The following is a 21,638-nucleotide window of genomic DNA, read 5'->3' as shown; positions in this document are numbered from 1 at the left end:
TTTTAATTAAAAGAATAAATCAATTTAAAAGACCCCTCTTGAAAAATACTTTGATAAAAACAATTTAAAAGAATAATGATAAAGAGGGACGAATAAATCATTAATCTCACTCATAACTCGAGAAATTCTCCTCATCTTTCCTCAAAAATTCTGTAAAACTTACATAAAAGAAACAAGACATCTCAGACAAACTGGTTTGAAAAAATAAAACATGATAAGATCTTAAGTTGTCTCCCTTATCGAAAAAACAAAGGTTGGAGAAAGCTGAACTGATTCAACACCAAAATAGTGAAAGAATGTTAACGCAAGCTATTTGTAAGTGCCTGAAAAATTACCATCTCATCATTCTTTCAATAAACAAGAAAGAAACCAAAGATTCCAGAGAAGTACTATATCAAGATAGGAAGAAGCTTTCGTTCATTCTGTCATGTTGTCTTCTTCATCTTCATCTTCACTCAGATCAAGATCAGCCAATAATTCATCCAATGGAACAGAAGGTAGCTCATCGCCATCAGTCACCGATGCCATCTCTGATGGCTGGTACTCCTTGTTTCGGTACAATGATATGTTGAACCTCATATCAGGGTTTTCTTCCAAATCTTTCAAGAATTGTTCATATTCTGAGACCATTTTGTCTTGATCAAGCCTCCTATCATCAACCTCCATTTCAAGTGATTTAAGCTTCCATGCTCGAGGCTTCCCACGTTTCTTTTGGCGCTTCTCTTCATAACTCTTCTTTATTAAAATTGCTTCAGGTATGTGCCCTTTGTACTTGTCCAACTCCATGTCATTACTATTAGCCCCATACAGATCATAACCAAGAGCATAATCACCAGGATTTAAAAGATGGCCCAGATGGGTCTTGATGTTAAATATTGTGTCGTTCTTGCCAAAATCCGACACACGAGCAACTTGAGCATCTGCTAAGCGATATTTTGTGCCACCAATAGTAACCTCAGATGAAACAACCTCCACATCCAACACTATATATTCCACTAATTGTCTGCTAGTAAGCAATGACTGGAAGGATGTTCTCCAGTATTGATCAGCATCTAAGAAACAATGCCTCAGGGTAAATGGATCAAGCAGCGCAATGCTGTTGGTAACCTTGGTGCAAATCACAATAGGACCAAGATTTCCCAAACTAACAGCGACTTTTGGAGGCAGACAGATTAAATCCTCACGGCAAATGGAGCTGATTTCAACAGAGAATGTATATTTGTAGTTGTAGTTATTACTCTTTGGATCATGAGAAACTAGCTGCTTATCACTGCGGCTCCTTATGGGAGCAACTTTCCCAACAAACTCCACAAATTTAACTGCATGACTTCGATTGGAGAAGAAGAAGTCAATACCTTGTTCCATTTGTTTGATTCTTATAGCCCTGGCAGCAGCACCATGTTTCAGAATTAGCTGCTCTAGATAAAAGAAAGTACGCCTATGAGAAACATGTTGTCTAAGTTGCACAGCAGCAACCCACTGGTCAGGATTAGCCTGAACCCTAGAACAAGATTCACACATATGCTCTTGTTGAACATACTCCACGGTATAAGACTGTTCAAGAATTGCTCCGTTGATAACCTCTTTCTGAACCTTGACCTTGACTTTTATCCTCCTCGAATGGGGTTCAGTCCAAATAAACTCGGCATGTACCAACCTCACTTTACTAGAATTAAAATTTTTCTGCAATTTCTTCAAGCAAAATGTCAGCAGCTCCTTTGATTCTAACTGTAGCTTGACCCAACTTCTTGGTGGCTGCAAGTAACTCTCACACTCAGGGCAATGCACCAGCACTAACCGCTTCAGTAATCCTTCGGTAATGTCAACTTCCGAGCTCAAACACTTAACACACATACTAGCAGCATTTGGCTGCATTGGAATTCCACACTTGCAACACAGAACACTGCCAATTGTTTGATGAACCTTGAACATACCAGATCCATCTGCCATGCCTGATGAACTGAACATACTGATGAATTGAAGATAGTATTCCCCTGTTCAAACAAGCATGTGTAAGCATAAGGATTAAAGAAAAACTCTCAATTGGAATATTACTAATAAACAAAAAGGAAAGGAGTTATTTGTAAACAATGTGTAAGAATCGAAAACTCATTATGGAAATTATTAGGTAAAATAAAGACACATAAATATGAATATAGTCTTGAAAACAAATTGCTAAGAACAACCATTAAAAAAGTTCAGCACAAGGAACAAAAGATCAGAAAAGTATAGAAATCAACATCGCACAAACAAGGATAGCAGACAAAGAACCGAAAGGTAAAACAGATCATTTGAAGGAAAATACATTCCACCCATAAGCATAAAGTAAATGAAAAATTCAAAACGAAGAAATATTAACAGATTAGCATTCAGAAATTAAGAACATTAAACTCGAAAAGGCAGAAGACAAGGGCCTCACAAAAGGTACCACTAAAGCACAAAAATAGGACATAAAAAAGAATGAATTGAAAAAATTACTTTGTAACCAAAGGGCAGTAGAGAAAGTCGAAGTGGTAACATAGTCTTCCAGTTCTGTGATAAAGTCAATAGGATTGAAGTCCTGCTACTCTAAAGACCAACACTTTTATCTTGTCTTCCAAACTTAAATTAGATATCGTAAATTTAAAATATGATTTATATATTTAAGAAATATTGATTTATTAGGAATTTTAGCCACCATATAATTTATTTTAACGATATTTATTCATTATAAATCTCAATTATATAAAGGAAGTTTATCTCATGCAATACACATAATAAAATACTTGGATGGCAATACAGATTGACCCGACCCGCATTTGGCCCGGATAAAGCAAGCTAGGTCGGCCCACCCCACTTAAGAAATGTTGACTCAATTTTCCAGCCCACCCTGCATAGATCCTGGCTTGCGGGCTGACCCATATAAGACTTTTACCTTTTTCCTTTATTTATTTAAATTAGTAGGAATAATTAATATGAATGTAAATTTCTTAATAAACATATGATATTTAAGAGTCCTTAACTTTTATAATATGCTCCATGCATGTGACTGGCATTCTCAGAAGGTTGCATGAGTAATGATGTAAAAAACTAAGAAGTAATTCTGAAATTAGCATTCTCAAAACTTTGTAAAACAATCAACAAAGTAGCGCAACTAGAAGTCCCTGCGAGGTTTTTCACCATGTCCACCTGTTAATTCAAAGTTCAGTAGTTTCTTCTAAGTGTTAATCATTATACATGCAAAATTAATTGTGTAGGACCTCGGCAAGACAGTAATCCACTTTACAATTGTGAGCTAAACTTCAAGTAACTATTATATTCTAAAGTGTCCAGACACAGACAGTTCAATTCAAGTAGTTCAACAAGTTGTACAAGTTCTTCTTCATTTACATTTTTAAAAAACAGCAAATCAATACATAGATGTGTACCGTATAAGAGAAGCTTGAGTCAGTGGTCTATTATGCAAAATTAGGGTGAGCTGGTCTCTCACGTGCACCCCTTTCAATATCTTCAAGCTGTAACATTGATAAACTTAGGATCAGGATTTTGATATAAACTGAAAATTAATGTACAAAAATCACTAATTATTTTATTGAATTTTTTGTATTACACAAACAACAGTACATGAGAGGAGAGGAGAAGACCTGTTATACTTACAGTAGCTGCACGCCTTTCACTGAAATCGGAGATCAGAAGAACTGTTCTCAACTTCCTGCCGAAGTTGATGAACAACTTGGGATTGCTGCAATTGGCTCTTAAAGAGTACTTTCAGAGCAACAATGTGATTACTCTGTACCAAAACCACATATCAGTTTCACAATAAAATTCATGTGTGAAAACAAGAAAGTAAGGATAAACATCCTGTACAAATTAGCAACAATACATCACAATCATCTCATATAAATACAATGGTCAATGGCCGTGTGCAATGTAACAGCTCTGATCTTAAACTAACAATTCCAAAAACCTGTTATCAGTGTTATGTGAAGATATTTCAGATGCTTTATATTGCATCCCATAGTCGCTCATCAAAAGACTATTACAACACGTAGTCACAATCCAACAACTGTAAAAACTTGAGTAGCTACACCTGAAAATTCTAAAGCCTTTTTTCATATTAGAATTAATCTTCTAATCAATTTCTAGAAGATTGATTTCGCTCCTCAGAACACGTTAATTTTGCAGGATACAAATTTCACGAGCTTGACCGCAACTCGGTCAGTTTAAGGTTTCAATAAGCAAGACCAACAAATTTCCAGATTAAGAAAACAAAAAAAATCTACAACAAAACACAAATCAAATGCAGCAACATATGGTCGAAGAGCACAAAAAGAAGCTCAACACAACCACTAACCCTTATGGTAAAAATGCAACCTTTTGTCCAAATGAAAGCTCAAACTGGTGAAATAAGGAACCAAACTCAAAAATCATATATATATATAAAAAAAAACTAATCATTGAGAGTTAAGAAACATGGGTTTTACAAAAAGAAAAGGGTTGCGAGGAGCACAATTGGTTGACCGCGCCGCAGAAACAGGATTTCCGGAATAAAGGGATTGAAAGAGAGGGTGAAACCAGTGAACTTGTCGCGGTTTATTTCTTTGTCAGTACAGTACATTGAATCGCAGAAATTAAAAGGATAAGGGGAAAAGAAGAAGATGATGGTGCCAGCGGTGAAGTACCTTGTTCGGATGTTCCTCGGCGGTGAAGATGGTGAACACTCTCCGCTGTGCTTTTGGATTATCGAATAGTTGAGAGTATCTTTGTTAAAACAATATTTCAATAAAAACATAAAATAAAAATGTAAAAATATAATAACAAAAGGGAATAATGTGATTTTCAAAACAATATTTTGTGATTATTTTTTTCTATATAAAATATGATAAGGGTAAAACATAATAAGGGAGTGAGTGAAAAAATATAAATTACTTAATACCTTAGATTAGTTAAGTAATGGCCATTATTTATTAATAATAATTAATAGCTTCCTAATTTAAATTTAAAATATAATAACAAAAGGGAATAATGTGATTTTTAAAACAATATTTTGTGATTTTTTTTATATAAAACATAATAAGGGAGTGAGTGAAAAAAATGTAAGTTACTTACTACCCTAGTTTAATTCATAAATTTTTTAAAAATTTAACATACAAAATAGTTAAGTAACATTCATTATTTATTAATGATTAATAGCTTCCTGATTCAAGATAACATTTTATAATTTTGTTTTAAAAAACGAATGATGATACTCATAAATAATTTTGGGAATTAAATTGGTTATTATTTTTTATTATTATAAAATTTGCAATTGCCAAATGAAACTGATAATCCATAATGATGAATAACCCACATGTTGGTTTTGACATTATTGGTGAATCCTTTGAAAATGATTTGCAATTTTTGTTTAAGCAAAGGGTATAACCGTAGTTTAGTGGAGAACAGCACTAGGGCACAACACAACACACAAAGTGAAGCAATGTGGGATTTAAGCGTATAAATTTTTTCCCTCAAAACTAAAGTCATTGTCAAACGTTTTCAAAACCCTCACTCTGTCGCTCCAAGCCGCTTCCTTTTCTCCCTGTTCTTCGTCTCTCTTTCTCTCTCTGTCCCTATTGAGAAGAACAAAACCCTACCCGTCTCTTGTTATCTCCAGTGTTAGCCTCAAGGTTTTGTTTTTTCGTCGCTTTGGTTGTGTTTTATCTTCTGGGTTGGGTCTGTTGGGTTTAGGGTGCAATGGTCCCTGGTTCCAGAACGGAGAGTGGCACTGGTACCCATTTGCTCTCTGCGAGAGTGCGCAAAACCATTCAATCCATCAAGGAAATCGTGGGGAATCATTCTGATGCTGATATCTATGTTGCCCTTAAGGAAACCAACATGGATCCTAACGAAACCACTCAGAAATTGCTCAACCAAGGTTGGTGGGTGCCTTGGTGGGGCCATGTTTTACCTTTTTGTTCTTAAGCCTTGCTTCCCTCTTTTGAGTTTTTGAATTGTGTTGCTTTTGTTTTTGTTTTTGATTGAGGGGGTTTTGGCTCTCATTTTTACCATCTCTTGTGGTGTTTCGTTGATTGGTGGAGAATGTTTTGTGGCGCTGGGGTGTTTGTGTAATTCATGTGTGGGCTGAATTTTGTATTTAATTTGCATTTGTGAGAATGAGGATGATAAGAGTTTAGAATGATTTTGTTGGCTTTTTTTGTGGCATAGAAGGCTGAGCTATGATGAACGCGGTGGAGCTTTCTTTGATTGTGTTATTTTTGCTGTTGCTGCATGATTTTAATGTTTGAAACTGTAATGATCTTTGTTATTGTGGAAACCTAGGGACAAACCAAACATTAACGTTGTGGCTGAAATTGTGGTTCAGTTGTTTAAAACCTTACATGATTGCATATGTTCATATCTTTTTGGTATGTTTTGTTTATTTAGGCTGCCTGCCGAAAATGCTGGCGTAGAGTTTGTGGCACTATCAGAATTGTTTGGGCTGATCATTGGTAACAAAATGTTAACTTCATTATCAAAGTGAAAGTGTAGGACAATTATTCTGTGCTGAATATGTTTTAAACTTCTGCTACCTGTAACATATGATTCAAAAACCATTTTAAAATAGTAGCCATCCTGTCATTGAATTATATCATTTTTAGGGTTAATAATTTGTCGAGTCCTGAAATTTATTTGATCTACATTTTTTAAATTTAATGTATTTCATTGATGTATTTGAATGGTAAATAGTTGCTGGATGAATGTGAGTGCTTATTGATGGCCATTGCAATTAGGCTGTCTAAATTAGAATGTTGCTAGATTATATTGTTTTAAACCATGTATGTGATTCTGCAACTGGTGAATGTTTTCTTATGTTAGTTTATTTGTTCAGCTCTAATTGGAGTTTGGCAATGTCCCATATTAAGTATTGATTTGAAAGAAAATTAAACAAAAAAGATCTACTAATGTTCATTGTGGCTTTATTATTCAGATCCATTTCATGAGGTGAAGAGGAGGAGAGACCGAAAGAAGGAGGTACAATTTCTTGTATTCTTTCTGGATGACTTATTAAATTAAATCCCAGTTACATGCTAAAGACTAGTGACTCTCTTATCTGTAATTTTATTGAATGTTTCTGTCTTTACAGATTCATAATGTTGGGAACAATGGTTCAGCTGACTCGCGAAGGCCATCTGAGAATAGTAGTGGTCAAGGAGTGAAATTTCACACCCCTTCTGAACGCAATGTTCGAAGAACAAACTATTCTCGGAGTGCTTTACCTGGTAATATGTCTTTTTTAAAATGAGCATTCATGTTTTACTCCCAATTTTTTCTTCAGTAGTTTTTGTTCTTATTGTGGCACATGATAGTAAACATTGCTATGGGGGAAGATCCATAATGTATTTTTAAATATGTTGCATTTCCAATTCACTTGATACGTAGTAGTTGTTTTTTTTTTTCTTTGATTGTAATGCTTTTTATGCTGCCTGTGTCCTTTTGTTCATATGGTGGATGACTTTTTCTAGTTGAAACTAGATGAAGAGTGGTATTTTAGCCATATATGATATATCCATCTAATAATTTACTCTTGATGAATAATTTATGGTTTTCTGTTTTCAAAACCTTCATTTGCATATGTGGTTTCCAATAGCTAAATGAATCACTTGTTTTGTATATGTTTACATGTTGTCATTACTATCTGCTCTGATCTTTAAGTTCATTATTATTATTCAGGCATCAGCAGAGAGTTCCGTGTTGTTAGAGACAACAGGGTAAATCATATATATAAAGAAGTAAAGCCTCTTTCACAGCAGAACTCAACATCTGCCAGTGAGCAGCCAAATGTAAACATATCTGAAAAGGGGTACGATCTCAATTTTATTTTGTATGGATTTTGAAGGATTGGTTGATTGCCTTTTGCCACTTTGTATATCTAGTTTCAGCAGCTGTCAATATATTCTAACCCTTCTTCTGTGAGAGGTTATAAAAGGGGAATGCTTACCTGATCTGTGAAAACAATTTTAATAGAAGATTACTTTACTGATGCATGTGAATTATTCAAACCCAAGGTCAGATGCATGCAAACTAATGCGAGGTATACTGACCCAGATAGAAAGTTAACAGTTTACGTTTAACAGAAGGGGTTAGAAAGGAATCAAATGAGGAGAAATAGTAAACCAATCTTCGTAATATAATATTTAAATCAAAATTTGTTATTGTATATCTATAATAGGCAACACCAGGAATGAAAGTCCAGTGATTCTACTGATTGGCATTCTTTAGTTTTAACTAATGCAATGGACCTTTATGTCAGATTTGAAAGACATATTTGTCAGGGATCGCTATTTTGATTTATTCACGTAGTTGTTGGATAATGAATTTTATATATACATGTTTTCATCATTGTTGCAGTTCGTCAGCCTCCACCAGTCATAGGTCATCTGGCTCAAGGAATTCATCCCAGGCACTAAATGGTCCTTCTGATTCATTTGTGAGATACCAGAAAGATGCTGTTCCAAATACTGTTGAAAGAAAAATTGCATCTGAGGATAAGGATAAGGATAAACAAAACATGGTTTCAAATGCAGCTGGACGGGTGCAACCAATTAAGCCTAACCACATCCATCAAAATCCAGCTACAGTGGCATCAAGCAGCAGTTCTGCTGTTGGGGTGTATTCCTCTTCAACAGATCCTGTTCATGTGCCCTCACCTGATTCTAGATCATCAGGTGTTGTTGGAGCTATTAGGCGTGAAGTTGGGGTTGTTGGTGTTAGGCGACAGCCTTCAGACAACAAAGTAAAACAATCATCTGCTCCTAGCAGCTCTTATGTTGCTGGAAAAGATGGTACATCTACAGATTCTTTCCAATCAGTTGGTGCTGTCTTGAAGACTGAACAATTTAGTCAAACTAAAGTAACTGAGCCTTCATCATCTGGTGTGCCAGTTAGCAGAGCGTCTGTGAACAACCAGTATAATAGTAGACCACATCAACAAATTGCGGGACATCAAAGAGGTAGTTCTTTGAAACGGCTCTACCAATTATGATTTTGATCTAAATTTTCAAGCCTATCATGTTGGAGTATGCTCTGCTTTTGTGGTAGGCTAAATATAGCATTTAAATTCAGTCAAAATGACCGAAATCCAGAACAATTGAGTGGGAGAACTTATTGTGGATTTTTGTTTAAGCTTTTCTTACATGTTTCAGAGAAACTTGCTTATTAAAATGTACCTGTAATGTACCCATTTTTTTCTTTGCATTTTTGTTTGATGGAAGTGCTTATGATTGAACTATCCATTTCATTACGCATATTAATGAAATGAGATGATTTTGGTGTAGGATTCTTTTTTATTATATATATATATATATATATATATATATTAATTCTTGCCTAGAAATTTGATGAGTTTTGAATGATGCAGTTTCCCAGCAAAATAAAGAATGGAAGCCTAAATCTAGCCAGAAGCCAAACAGTAATAGTCCTGGAGTAATTGGAACCCCTAAAAAGGCTGCTGCTTCTGCTTCTCCTCCTGCAGAAAGTTCTGGAGATATAGAATCAGATGCAGCAGAGCTTCAAGACAAACTTTCCGAAGTAAATATATATGAGAACCAAAATGTGATTATAGCACAGCATATTCGAGTTCCAGAGACTGACAGATGCCGGCTGACCTTTGGTACCATTGGGACTGAACTTGATTCTTCAAGGCTTCAATCTAAGTATCACATAATAGGAGCTTCCGAAAAATCAAATGATGAATTGGCTGCAAGGTTTGCATTTCTTGTTTTAATTGTATTTTTTAGTTTTAGGTTAGAGAGTTTAGTATTTGGGCATGGAGCTGGCAGCCTCACAGTTCTGATGTATTTGTTAAATTTCTTTGTAGTATTTTTGTTGAAATTTTAAGGTTTATGATTTTTTTTTTTTTCAAATGTATATTCCATACGTTACTTTCACACACAGCTAATAAGTCCATGATAGTTAGTATGCTTTTCCTGTTAACAAAACGTAATGTTGTTTTTATTTGATTGCAGCTTGACAGTACCTGCTGAAGAGTTGTCCACTGATGATGTTTCTGGCAGCAAGCAGGTGGAGTTACTGGAGGAACACATCAGAAGTTCTGGGTCAGACTCTCCTGTATCTGGTGCTGCTTCTGAGCAACATTTGCCTGATAACAAAGAGTCTTCAAACACTCAGGACAATTATGGTAACATTGGGTTAGTTCGTGATGGCAGTCCATCTTATGAACCTTCAGAACCTCAGCAGCAAGATTCTCATGATATGCCAGGCTTTGCGGTGTGTGTTTCTTTTCAATTATACCATCGTAGTCCTTATGTTGTTGAACTTTCGCTGTTGTCTATGCAAATTTATCAATGACCATAGTTGTTTATACTATGTTAGTGAGACTCTGGCAATGACGGGCTGCATAACCAGACCTCTGGTTAGGCACTATGCCTGTGATTTGATTGTCTTTTGCCATTGATCATTATCATCTGCAAACCATTGAAACTGGAGATATTCACTAGTCAGGCACTGGTCGTGACCATAAAGGGTTAGATCAGGTGCAGTATGGATTAGATGTGGCAGTTTGTTCCGTAGCAGTCAATGTGGAAAGTGGTTTCAGGTGACCAACTCCAAAAGATGTTACAGTGGATAGTAGGGTGGCTGCGTTTTGGACCCTAAATATATCTATATTACACTATGCTTATTTGTTGAAAAGTTAAGAAAAAAGGCCTATAATTTTACACTGGACAGCCAAATGTCAGGACATGTATTTGGACATGGTGAAGATTGGCCAGAAAACTCATTGGAAACTGATGGGTCAGCGTGCGCAAAGAATAAAATGTTGAAAAATAATGTCAGATTTATCAATAGGCTGGGGATTTTTCTAGTTTGCACATTCCCCAAAAACTTTGAAATGGGACTGGTTTCAGGGGCAAACACCACCCAGTTGTGTCTGCTCCGCCAAGCATTCACCATGGAGTTTTTGGCTATGAAAATTTTTGGCACTGTGGTGACAAGGCCAGCCACGATGTTACTGTCATTAGAGCAGTGGCAGGGTGTCCTCTGCACTAGTGATTGTGACACTATGGTGCAAAATTAATAATTATAGGCTGTTCTGTCTGTTGTCTGCAATGATATTTGAGATGCGTTGCATGTTAGGAGGGACATGAAACATATTTGTTGTCAGTGATTTACAATCTGGCAAAAAAGATAATCTAATGCACTAGAAAACGGTCTGTCTTATTCACATGCACTGAACCCACTGTTAAATCCTTAATGTGACTCCCATATTTTTTGTACTTGCTACACTCTTTTGGCCGTCTGATTGAATTGACATTTAAAAGATGTCCGTCTCTCTTTTCTATTGACAGTATGTGACAATTCTTGAAACTTTTTCCTATGATTCTATCAGTGAAACGATTGCCCAATACAATCATGCCAAATATTTATCAGTTTGTGTAATAGTATGTATAAGAGGTGTACTTTGTGTCTTGTTGTCTTGTCATTCTCACTTTTAATTTTCTAAACAGGCGTATGATCCTCCAACTGGGTATGACATACCTTATTTCAGACCTACAATTGATGAAACTGTTCGAGGGCAGGGTTTATCATCTCCGCAGGAGGTATAATAAATTTATATGCCAATAGAATATTAAAGTCTTTTAATTTCTTGATTGTAGTTTACTTTAATGGGTTTTTTATCTGTAGAAAAATACAACTTATACACACACACACACACGGTACAAGAGGTACCAACCCATTTTCTATGTCACTGAACAAAGTTGAATCCTCCACCTAATTATTACAATGTATTTAGTATCAACCTCAACTAGATAAATTATAATCAAAAGGTTGGAAGGATTTCTTGTTTATTCACTACCCATGTTTGCAGAATGATTTAATTATGCCGGGGTTTACTTAAAGTAAATCCCTTTTAAAACAATTGGCACAGATTGATCTATTTTAATTTGGATTGAGAAAACATTTGACTTTGTTTTTGATTTAGTTTTTGTGGAGAATATAAAATGGAAAAGTTCTCTCCTCGCTTGAAATGCAAGATTAATTGGCATTTTAATTTTGTTGGCGTTCTTCATATTTTATTAAATTCTCCATGTTGCGAGTGTAGGCTTTGATCTCCCATGGAACCAATAATACTCCTGCTTCCACAATTGCTATGGTACAACAGCAACAACCTCCAGTGCCGCAAATGTATCCACAAGTTCATGTTTCACACTTTGCTAATCTTATGCCATATCGTCAATTTCTGTCCCCGGTTTATGTTCCACCTATGGCAATGCCTGGATATTCAAGTAATCCTCCCTACCCTCACCCAACCAATGGCAACAGTTACTTGTTAATGCCTGGAGGTGGTTCCCATCTTAATGCCAACAATCTTAAATATGGAGTTCAACAGTTCAAGCCCGTGCCTGCTGGAAATCCTGCTGGGTTTGGAAATTTTGCTAGTCCAACTGGATATGCCATGATAACTCCTGGTGTGGTTGGGGGTGCAACAGCTCTTGAAGATTCATCTCGAGTGAAGTACAAAGATAATCTTTATGTCCCAAATCCTCAGGTAATAATTTGGTTGTGTAGTGTTAAAAAAACATTTTTCTTGAATGTCAGCAAATGAAGCATTAACAAAAATGCAATAACTAAGTTGATTAATTATGTGATTGTGTGTTTTTCTAGAATCATTATTATTTCCATTTGTCCTCTTCTTTTTTTTCAGTTTTAAGGGAGGCACCAAAAGGTTCTAATCCTGTGTATATTTCTTTTTAATAGTAGAAGTTGCAGTAATGTAATCCACATTGACTCTTGAATCTAAATAGGAAATAGAATGTAGAGAAGAATAGGATAAGATTAGTAATCTCTGCATCTTCTATCATCAATCACATCATTTGTTGCTTTCTTCTGCAAAACTAAGATTTGATTTCTTATTTCTCCCCTCAATCACAGGCTGAGACATCTGAAATTTGGTTACAAAATCCAAGGGATCTTCCTGGAATGCAATCTGGTCCATACTATAACATGCCAGGGCAAACACCACATGCAGCTTACATGCCTTCACACACTGGTCATGCTTCCTTCAATGCAGCTGCAGCTCAGTCTTCTCACATGCAGTTCCCTGGCATGTACCACACTCCTCCACAGCCAGCTGCCATGGCTAGTCCTCACCATTTAGGACCACCAGCTATTGGCAGCAATGTTGGAGTTGGTGTAGCTGCAGCTGCTCCTGGACCACAGGTTGGTGCATATCAGCAGCCCCAATTGGGCCACATCAATTGGACAACAAATTTCTGAGCTGGGATAACAGAAAAAAGAAAGTTATATTTAACCCCTATGTGTACAAGGGACTGACTGAAAGTAGATATAGAAGAAAAAAGTGTCAGTTTTCATTGTGAAATGGATGACTTATGCTTTAATTTTTTTCCCCTTTTTACAAATGCAATGAGGCATTAATTTTCAGTCTCCTTTGTTTGCAGTAGATGTAGGAATTATTGAGTTTTGGCTTCAAAAGTTAAAATTTCAGTCATTCCTGAAAATCCTTTCAGATAATGCTGAAAAGCTTTTCTTGATTGGATATGCTGTATTTTTACTGATATCTATGGCCACAATAACCCTCAAATTACTTGCAACGTCTTCCTATCCATGTCTAGTAAAATTAGCACCATCTCACAAGCATTTGTTTGGTGGCAACTGTGTTCTTTTCTGTCGAGTATTGAGTGAATATAAAAGGAAGGAAAATTGCTGTTACAAGTGTTAGGGATAGGAAATAGCGAGTTTGAAATTTGAGTTAGAACAAAATTTATCAAACTTGATTTTCCTAACGTAATTTGTGTTGAACATTTGTTTATCTCAAGTGTGAATTTTGACGACATATAAACTAATTTAACTGTATTTAGTAGAATGAGTATGAACTATATACGAAAAGGATGCTTTGTAATTTACCCACGAATAAGTTCAAGCAGCATAGATTTTGAACTAGATTATCTCTTCATTTAAATTAAAAGTTCATTTTCATTTATAATCTTATTTTATTAATATAAAATTTATACTTTATCTAAATAGTTAAATAATATTTTTTTTTCAATTTTAATGAATAAATTATAATAACTTGACTAATATAAATAAATTTTAAATTATAGATAAGAGTAAACACTTACTAAAATTTGAAAGTAAAATAATACTTTGAAATCTTTGGGAAAAAAATATACCCACATTAAAACTTACAATAATAATAATAATTAATAATAATAATGTGTATTAGAATTTGAAGTTAAAAAAAATAAAACAAATAACCAAAATATTGTTATTTTAACTTGCCAGTTGGGTATACTTGTATGGATGTCAAAATATCATCTCAAAATTGAAATTCTATGAAAACTACAATATTTAAGAAAAAAAAAAATACTTTAGACATAGGAGTGAACTTGGAGATATTAGAAAAAAAAATGAAAAATTGTTTAGGGTTTAAAATTTATCTTTTTAATTAATTTTCTTTTCATTCACAGATACCCAATTGAAACCTAATTGGAGTGCAATAACTAGGTTAACACGAAGAAGTGTACAATGCATGAAATCTAATGCCCTTAAATTGGCAATGAGGCTTATGGTGGAGAAATGAAGGCGGAAAACAGGGTAGTTAGGTAAAGAATGAGGCAAAATGAGTTGTGCTAAATATTTCTAAAGTTGGATTTATGTTAAAACATGATTTTATTACGTAACATTTTAAATTAAAGTCGTATTAGTGTGATACCACGGTTTCTACCTAAAATAAATTAAAATATTTCTAATACAACTTACCAATTTCTTAATTTTTTCAAAATTATTTATATATAATTTTGAAAAAAAGAAAATTGAACCATTTTGATGTTTTTTCCAAAGTGAGTGAGAGTGTGTGAACGTGCAGTGGTCCTACTACCCTTGGGATGGGTCTATAAAGAAGGGTATGCTGTCCCTATGAACACGGTTGTAGTGACCCTGAGATTTCAGACTTTGAACAAAAGTGTTTGTTGATAATACAAAAAGAAAAGCTACGGCAATCCCGAGGCCAATTTTTAAAGCAAACCAACCCAAACCCACTCCTATCCTATGCTATGCTAACCAAACCTTCTTCTATTCTATCCTCATGTCTGCAACAAAACATCACAACCACTTCAGATAAAGCCACACATACCATTTTATATTTCTAAATTTCACCTTCTTCTTCTCTAAACAACACAAAAAGATGAACAAAATTCTCTTAATAATTCATTTTTTGTTCAAAACAAAGCCCTTCAGACAATTAAATAGTACTGTGATGTCTGAAAAATAAACAATATTTGTAAAGAATGTAATTATATACTGCATGGTTCTTCATGCATACAAATTATTATATGAAAAATTATACTATAAATTCCATTTTTTAATTCTCATCTTTTATTTTTTTGACGTGACTTAGTGTGAGTTATTGATTCTTTCAAATAAAAAGATAATTGTACATTAATCAATAATTCACACTAAACCACATCAAGTAAAAGATGAAAGTCAAAAAATAGAAGTTATAGCATGATCCGAATAGGGTTCCCACCCTAGTGTAATCATACAACCTCTTTTTTGTTCATATTTGCTTTTGCTTCCTAATGATCAGCAACTAATGGGTGTTCAGTCTCATAACACAACTCATTTTGTTGGTGCCAGAGAGATTAAGTATTAGTCATGTACTAGGAGCAAAGCATGGCTATGCATGTGAAGGTTTCTGACTTACAATCTTTATATCTGTATGCATAGAACTCTAGTGGGTTAGTAGATATCTATAGAAGCATGAAAATAGTGAATGATTGAACTGAAAATGTGGAAGAATTAATACTAGTTAAAGGGATAGGCATGAAGGTGGCAACTATGGTTGATTAGTTATCATAAGTGGTGTGTGTGTGTTGCGGAAACGATGAAACTGGGCCAAAGCAATATATGGTTTTGATTGAAGCTAAGGTTGTGGGGTGTCCCACAGTTTGAATCCAAGTTAGAGAGGAAATGATGTAGGCATGGCCTGCCTTTGCAAAATGGCTACCAACCAACTTTGCAAAGCGTGTTTCTAGTGTGAAGAGGTGTCACATATCATGCATCCATCTCTTTCTTTTCCAAAAGGGAAAAGAGTCATACCTATTTTACGATTCGTAATCTAATCCGAGTGTGAATCTAAGTTTCATGTGTTATGGATGGCAGCAATTGTCCCGTGGCAGAGGTCGGATGAGCCGAGTCACAATCAAATCATGGTACTTGAGGTCATACGCTCTTAAGTAGAAGGAGTTGTGCATTGACTAATAACTATAGTTTTTGGCCAAGTGGTAAGTACTCGATCCAACATCAATATTAATTTCTTATACGTGGATTGAACTCATATCTCGTTAATGTTGTATCTCTTTTGTGACCCTTCCGTAAAAACACATCATTTCATCTCGTTCACAGAACATACATATATCTTCCATTGTCAAAGTGCTACACAACCTGCATCATTGCAACACATCATCAATCATGTTATTCCATGCGTGTGAATCTCTTCAACATGTTTTCACCCATTTTCCAACAAGTATCTTCTACTCATTCTCCTGGTCTACACCAGTATCTTCTGTTGTGGCTGTAACATGTTCAAACAAGAATTAACAGTGTGTGTGCTGAGAACATGTTTTGTATCATGTTGAAGTGAATGATATGTATTCTTTTTAACTTATCTAGACATGTTCTTATTAATGTATTAAACAACAAAGAAAAAGACCGTTTGGATTTGATTGATTTCACATTTAAAAGATGCTAATCATGTTAACGTCGTTCGATTCTCAATTTGCACCACAAAGTAAAAGCATTTGTAATGTAAATAGTTTTTTTTGTCAAGACGATCAATTACTAGTTCAAAACAGATTAAGATTTAATTAATTTATATTCGTTAAGTTTGCAAAAGAATTAATTTAACACAATATGAGTAAACTCGATTAAGTTTATTTAAATAAAAATAATAATTGGATTCTTGTACTAGAAAGAAATTTAAATTATAAAAGGTATATCCTTTTGAGATATTACTTAAAATTAAACATAAAATACGAAAAGTAAGAAAATGAGAGAAAATAAAACTAGTTAAGATGAATCAACCTTTATGTGTAAAACACCACTTTATTTACCCAATTTAATCCGATTAACTTTAGTAAACTTTCTTTAGCTTTAATCGGTTTGACTTAGTTTCTATTATTGATTAGCAATAGAAGTAGTATATAATAAAGAAAGAAAAAAAAAACATAACATATATTTAAGAGCATTGCTTAGCTGTACACAAGTTTTAAGGAGTGAAAAGTGACTGATCAATAATTTACAGAACCAATGTAGAAGGGGAATTGATGGAAGTTAACCCTAATTATTGATTACCATTGTGCTTTTTTGTCGAATCTATTGTTCATTATTTTACATTTATTTAAATATTTCTATTATTTATTTATTTTTATATATTTATATGTGCGTGACACAAGGAATTGAACTAGCAGCATCTTGAAATGGTGTTGAAATTATTTATAAGTAGATATTATAGCATAGTTTCTAACTCTTTTTGGCGTTTCAGACAAAGTGTGATTAACGTGGGACTATCATAGTTCCTTGAAAACAAAGATGTTTAGGACAAACTATTTCCACAATGTGATGAAAACAAAAGTTTCGGAAAGGCAAAAAACAAACGCATTATGTGAAATGACTGCTATCATATTGATAAACATCAATTGACATATAGTAAAGCAATGTTGTAACAAAGTGAATTCTATCTACGTGGATCATTACATATGTAATTTGTTTTAGCATTTTTTTTTTCTATAAAAGAGATTTGTAGTATTGAATTACGAGTTATTCATATAAAATATATGTTAAAAATTTAAGTCACATATTTAATTAATTTTTTTTAACGCCGATAGTCGAAGAGTTTAAGTCATAACCTGTTTTATCTTCCTTTTCAACTTTATTATAAAATATATTGGAAGTTTTACCTCGAGTAGAGATAAAACTAATTCATAATATACAGGGGAGGTGTAAATCTCACTTTACAAGTTAATTTTGTGGGATGAGTTAGACTTAAAGCTCACAAAATTGGCTTGTAAGGTGAGGTTTGCACCTCACTTATATATTATGAATTAGTCTTATTTCTAGTCGATGTGAGACTTCCAACGCACCCCCTCATGCCAAGGTATATTCATCTCGTACGTGAGACAAGAAATTAGTGGTTGGTCCATTAGCGGCGCCCGATATCAGGTGGAACAAAATGTCCAAGAAAGTTCGCTAGGATAGACTTTAATTTGACTCTGATACCATATTAGAAGTAGACTTTAAGCCTAACTCAACCCCATAAAACCGGTTTGTAAGGTTTGTAAGGTGAGATTTGTACTTTACTTGGAAGGTGAGGTTTGTCCACTTCTAACAAATTAATTTTATAGTTTAAAAAATTCAAAAAATTGTTATCTTAAAGTTTTAGATAGAATTGATATCTCATAATTTAATTAAGGATTTAATGGTATAGAATGTCTTGAGTGGTACGTATAAAGTGTAGTGGAAAGGAATGAAATATTGGTGGAGAGTGAAGGGTACATCCATGAGGAATAAAGTTTAATACGTTAATTCTTAGGAAGGATGATGAGAAAGGAAACATGGGGGCACATTGCAAGTAACTTTTTCCTAATTGGGGGCTATATAGGGCATGTCAATGTGGCATGTGACTTGGCTTTGGGTCCCTATATTGGCCATTGCCACTTATGTAAATGGAATCTTAACCCTCACAATATTACTTTCTTTTCTTAACCCCCATGATATGAAAGCAATCCTCCTCCACCTTTTTCCACAACATACTTTAGGTTTTCTATTATTATAGGGTAATTACATAAAATGTAACATTAATATTCACTTATATCACATGTTTTTATACTATTAGTTATATACTATTTATTTCTTTATTTTATTTTCATCTCATCATTGGTTATGTTGAAACACATGTTTTTAATCTCTAAAAATCGATTTTTTATAATATTTATGCTATTAATACAAAGTATTTACTAATTTTATGAATTAATATTAATGATATGAATTAATCGAATAAAAAAATTCTCAAAAAATATGTTCAAGTCTTATTAATAAGTGAATTTTAAGTGTAATTTAATTCCACAAAACTAATTTGTAAGATAAAATTTGTACTGTTAAATTGATTTTATCTATAATTGATTTGAAATTTCTAACCATTCCAAATTTTAAAATATAACTTAATTATTACGTATTATTGTAAAAATTTGATGAGAAAGATACATAACCTTAAATACATTTATATTTGTTGGTTCATGTATATATTATATGTAAGTAATGCTTTCTTCATACTAGAGGAACTCAAATAGTTAAAATAAGTGGTTTGGAAGTTGATATAGGAGATGAATTGAATGTGAAAGATATTTTTGAAATCGAAAAAACAGAAAGATAAAAGTTTTTTTTTTATTATAAAGAAAATAGAAGTTCTATTAAAGAACTCATAATACTTAAGTTTTGAGATATTACACTTACGCACAGAAGTCATAAGTGGAGCACGTTTTATGCAAAATTTTGTTTAGAAAAAAAAAAAAAAGTCAAATTGAAGTGCTTAGTTATATGATGAAAGTATGAGTGAAATTAATAGGTTTTACTAAACAAACTTATTGCATTGCTAGGTCAACGGATATTGGAGACAATAATGAAAGCCATTACTCAGAATTCTATTGTGTTTTTTGTTTCCTCAAGTTTAGTCCTTCGAAATGTAAACACTCATTTCTTTTACTTCAAATTCATGCTAGGTTTTCTATTAACAATTTAAGACAAATTTTTATTATGTTTTAACTTTTTTTAAAAAGATATATCGAAAAAAAAAAGAGAGTTCTATCGTGGACTACAATTAGTTTATAAATTGAAAAAAAAAATGTAAATTTAGAGAAGTCACACAATAGATTTTTTTCTATGAGTACATAAAACTAAAGAGAAAATATTCTTCCATATTCTTTTTAAGAATCTTGTTCAAATAGCCTATTTGCAAATTAATTTCGAAAAAGAAATAAAAATTCACTAATTTAAAATAGTTTGTCGTATATGACACATTACTTTATTGTTTTTAAATGAAATTGTTGTTTTATGAGCACAGAAATATAAAAACAAATTAAAGGAACCGCAACAATGTATTAATCGGTCCTTTACACTTTTAACTTGAACACATTAAAATGGTTAAATATATTTTACGATTTTAAATTATTATGAAAAATCAATATAAAATATTATTTCCAACAAATAATATTGAAATTTATATTTTAATTTGCTATGAAATTCTGTTAATCATATAAAAAACATTCCACGTATCATTTGTTGAGAATAATGCTTTAAATTTACTATCATAAAATATAGAGTAAATACTTTATAATTTAGTGTTTTTAATAGCTTAAAAACAAAAAATATATATTTAACCTCATATCAAATTACAATTTACATATTTTGTAACACAAATTTGAGAGCAAAGATAATATTTTTTTCTAGTGTAGTCGTGGACGTAGACATATATATTGTACGCCGAATCACGTTAAATTCTCGTGTTGTTCATTTTTCTCTCCTTATTCTTTTTTTTATTGTCTTGTTCCTAACAACATACACATTGTACGCCTAACAATTTTATCACTATACTTAAGGTTTTTGATTATTTTTTTGAAAGGATCCTAATATATTTTTCACAGTAAAAAAACTAATTTGGTCCAAAATTTTATATATATATATATATATATATATATATATATATATATATATATTCAAAACCCTTTACTCTTCTATTTTGTGCAAACTAAAACGAAAGAACATATGAGTATGTTTATTGAAAAGTTGAAAAACAGTGATTAACATGAATGGAGACAATTGGAAGAACATTACACTCTATCTTGTACCACATGTTCATTAATGTTCTACAACCCACCTTCTCCATATACCATGTAACAGTATTGCATAGTGTTAATTAGGTTACAATTAGAGACCTATTGTCATCAAACATGGGAGAATATGCATGTGCTTCCACTGTTTTCTAAGTCATGTATATGTCCTATTTCACTTTTTTTTCTTCTATCTATTTCTCTTTCTGTTTTTGGATAATAAATAGGAAAAATTCTACTTAATATACATCATGTCTATTCTATTAGGTTTATAGAGGAAGAGTTTCATCATGGAAAACAAATATCAATGATACCTCAGCACAATCATATAAGGCATTGATATCACTTTTAACGCAAAACCTTAAGATAATGAGTTTATGAGTTTTTATTCTCATATAGTGCTCTACTCTTTCATTTTTTGCCAATGTAAAACTTATATTCACACTTACATTCCTAACATATTTTATGATACATATTTTTAAATCTTTTTTCTTTCGATAGATGAAACAAACATGTTTGAAAAATATTGAAATAATGGATTGATTTATCATGTGGGAAAATTGCCTGAAAGCAATGAAGAATTATTAGTTAGAAAAAGTGGTAAAATTGGTGAAAAAGTCAAGTTTCACCAAGAATGAACTATTGTTTCACTCCTACTCGAAAATCCAACTCATAAATGATTTAAACATCCTTCATTCCTAAGAATGGAATTAATGGGGAGTGATTACTCATCAACTCCACAATCAATTTCTCATAGAT

The 21,638-nt window shown here is 33.1% G+C and overlaps 2 protein-coding genes across 3 annotated transcripts; one reads left to right on the top strand and one right to left on the bottom strand.

Moving 5' to 3' along the window:
- Nucleotides 1-195: 195 nt before the first annotated feature.
- On the bottom strand, nt 196-4,782 carry LOC114167634 (uncharacterized). 2 transcript variants are annotated; one of them, XM_028052749.2, is made up of 4 exons: nt 4,662-4,782; nt 3,624-3,769; nt 3,408-3,494; nt 196-1,994 (listed from the first exon to the last, which is right to left on the bottom strand). In XM_028052749.2, the coding sequence occupies exon 4, from the start codon at nt 1,966-1,968 to the stop codon at nt 418-420; it is 1,551 nt and encodes a 516-aa protein (XP_027908550.1). In that variant the 5' UTR covers nt 1,969-1,994; nt 3,408-3,494; nt 3,624-3,769; nt 4,662-4,782; the 3' UTR covers nt 196-417. The 2 variants fall into 2 exon arrangements, with proteins under 2 accessions (XP_027908550.1, XP_085523786.1); XM_085667660.1 differs by having other exon boundaries at nt 3,637-3,769.
- Nucleotides 4,783-5,478: 696 nt separating this feature from the next.
- LOC114166706 (dentin sialophosphoprotein, putative (DUF1296)) lies at nt 5,479-13,419 on the top strand. Its single transcript, XM_028051480.2, has 10 exons — nt 5,479-5,893; nt 6,947-6,990; nt 7,103-7,238; nt 7,690-7,819; nt 8,368-8,969; nt 9,377-9,722; nt 9,984-10,245; nt 11,484-11,576; nt 12,080-12,526; nt 12,910-13,419. Exons 1-10 carry the CDS (start codon nt 5,713-5,715, stop codon nt 13,252-13,254), a joined length of 2,586 nt encoding a protein of 861 aa, XP_027907281.1. The 5' UTR covers nt 5,479-5,712; the 3' UTR covers nt 13,255-13,419.
- Nucleotides 13,420-21,638: the final 8,219 nt, after the last annotated feature.

This window comes from Vigna unguiculata, chromosome 10 (genome assembly GCF_037176805.1).
Source record: "Vigna unguiculata cultivar grain cowpea cultivar isolate G323 ecotype 2 chromosome 10, ASM3717680v1, whole genome shotgun sequence".
NCBI lineage: Eukaryota > Viridiplantae > Streptophyta > Magnoliopsida > Fabales > Fabaceae > Vigna > Vigna unguiculata.
Note: the sequence above shows the minus strand (reverse complement) of the source record. Positions and strands in the feature narration are given on the sequence as shown.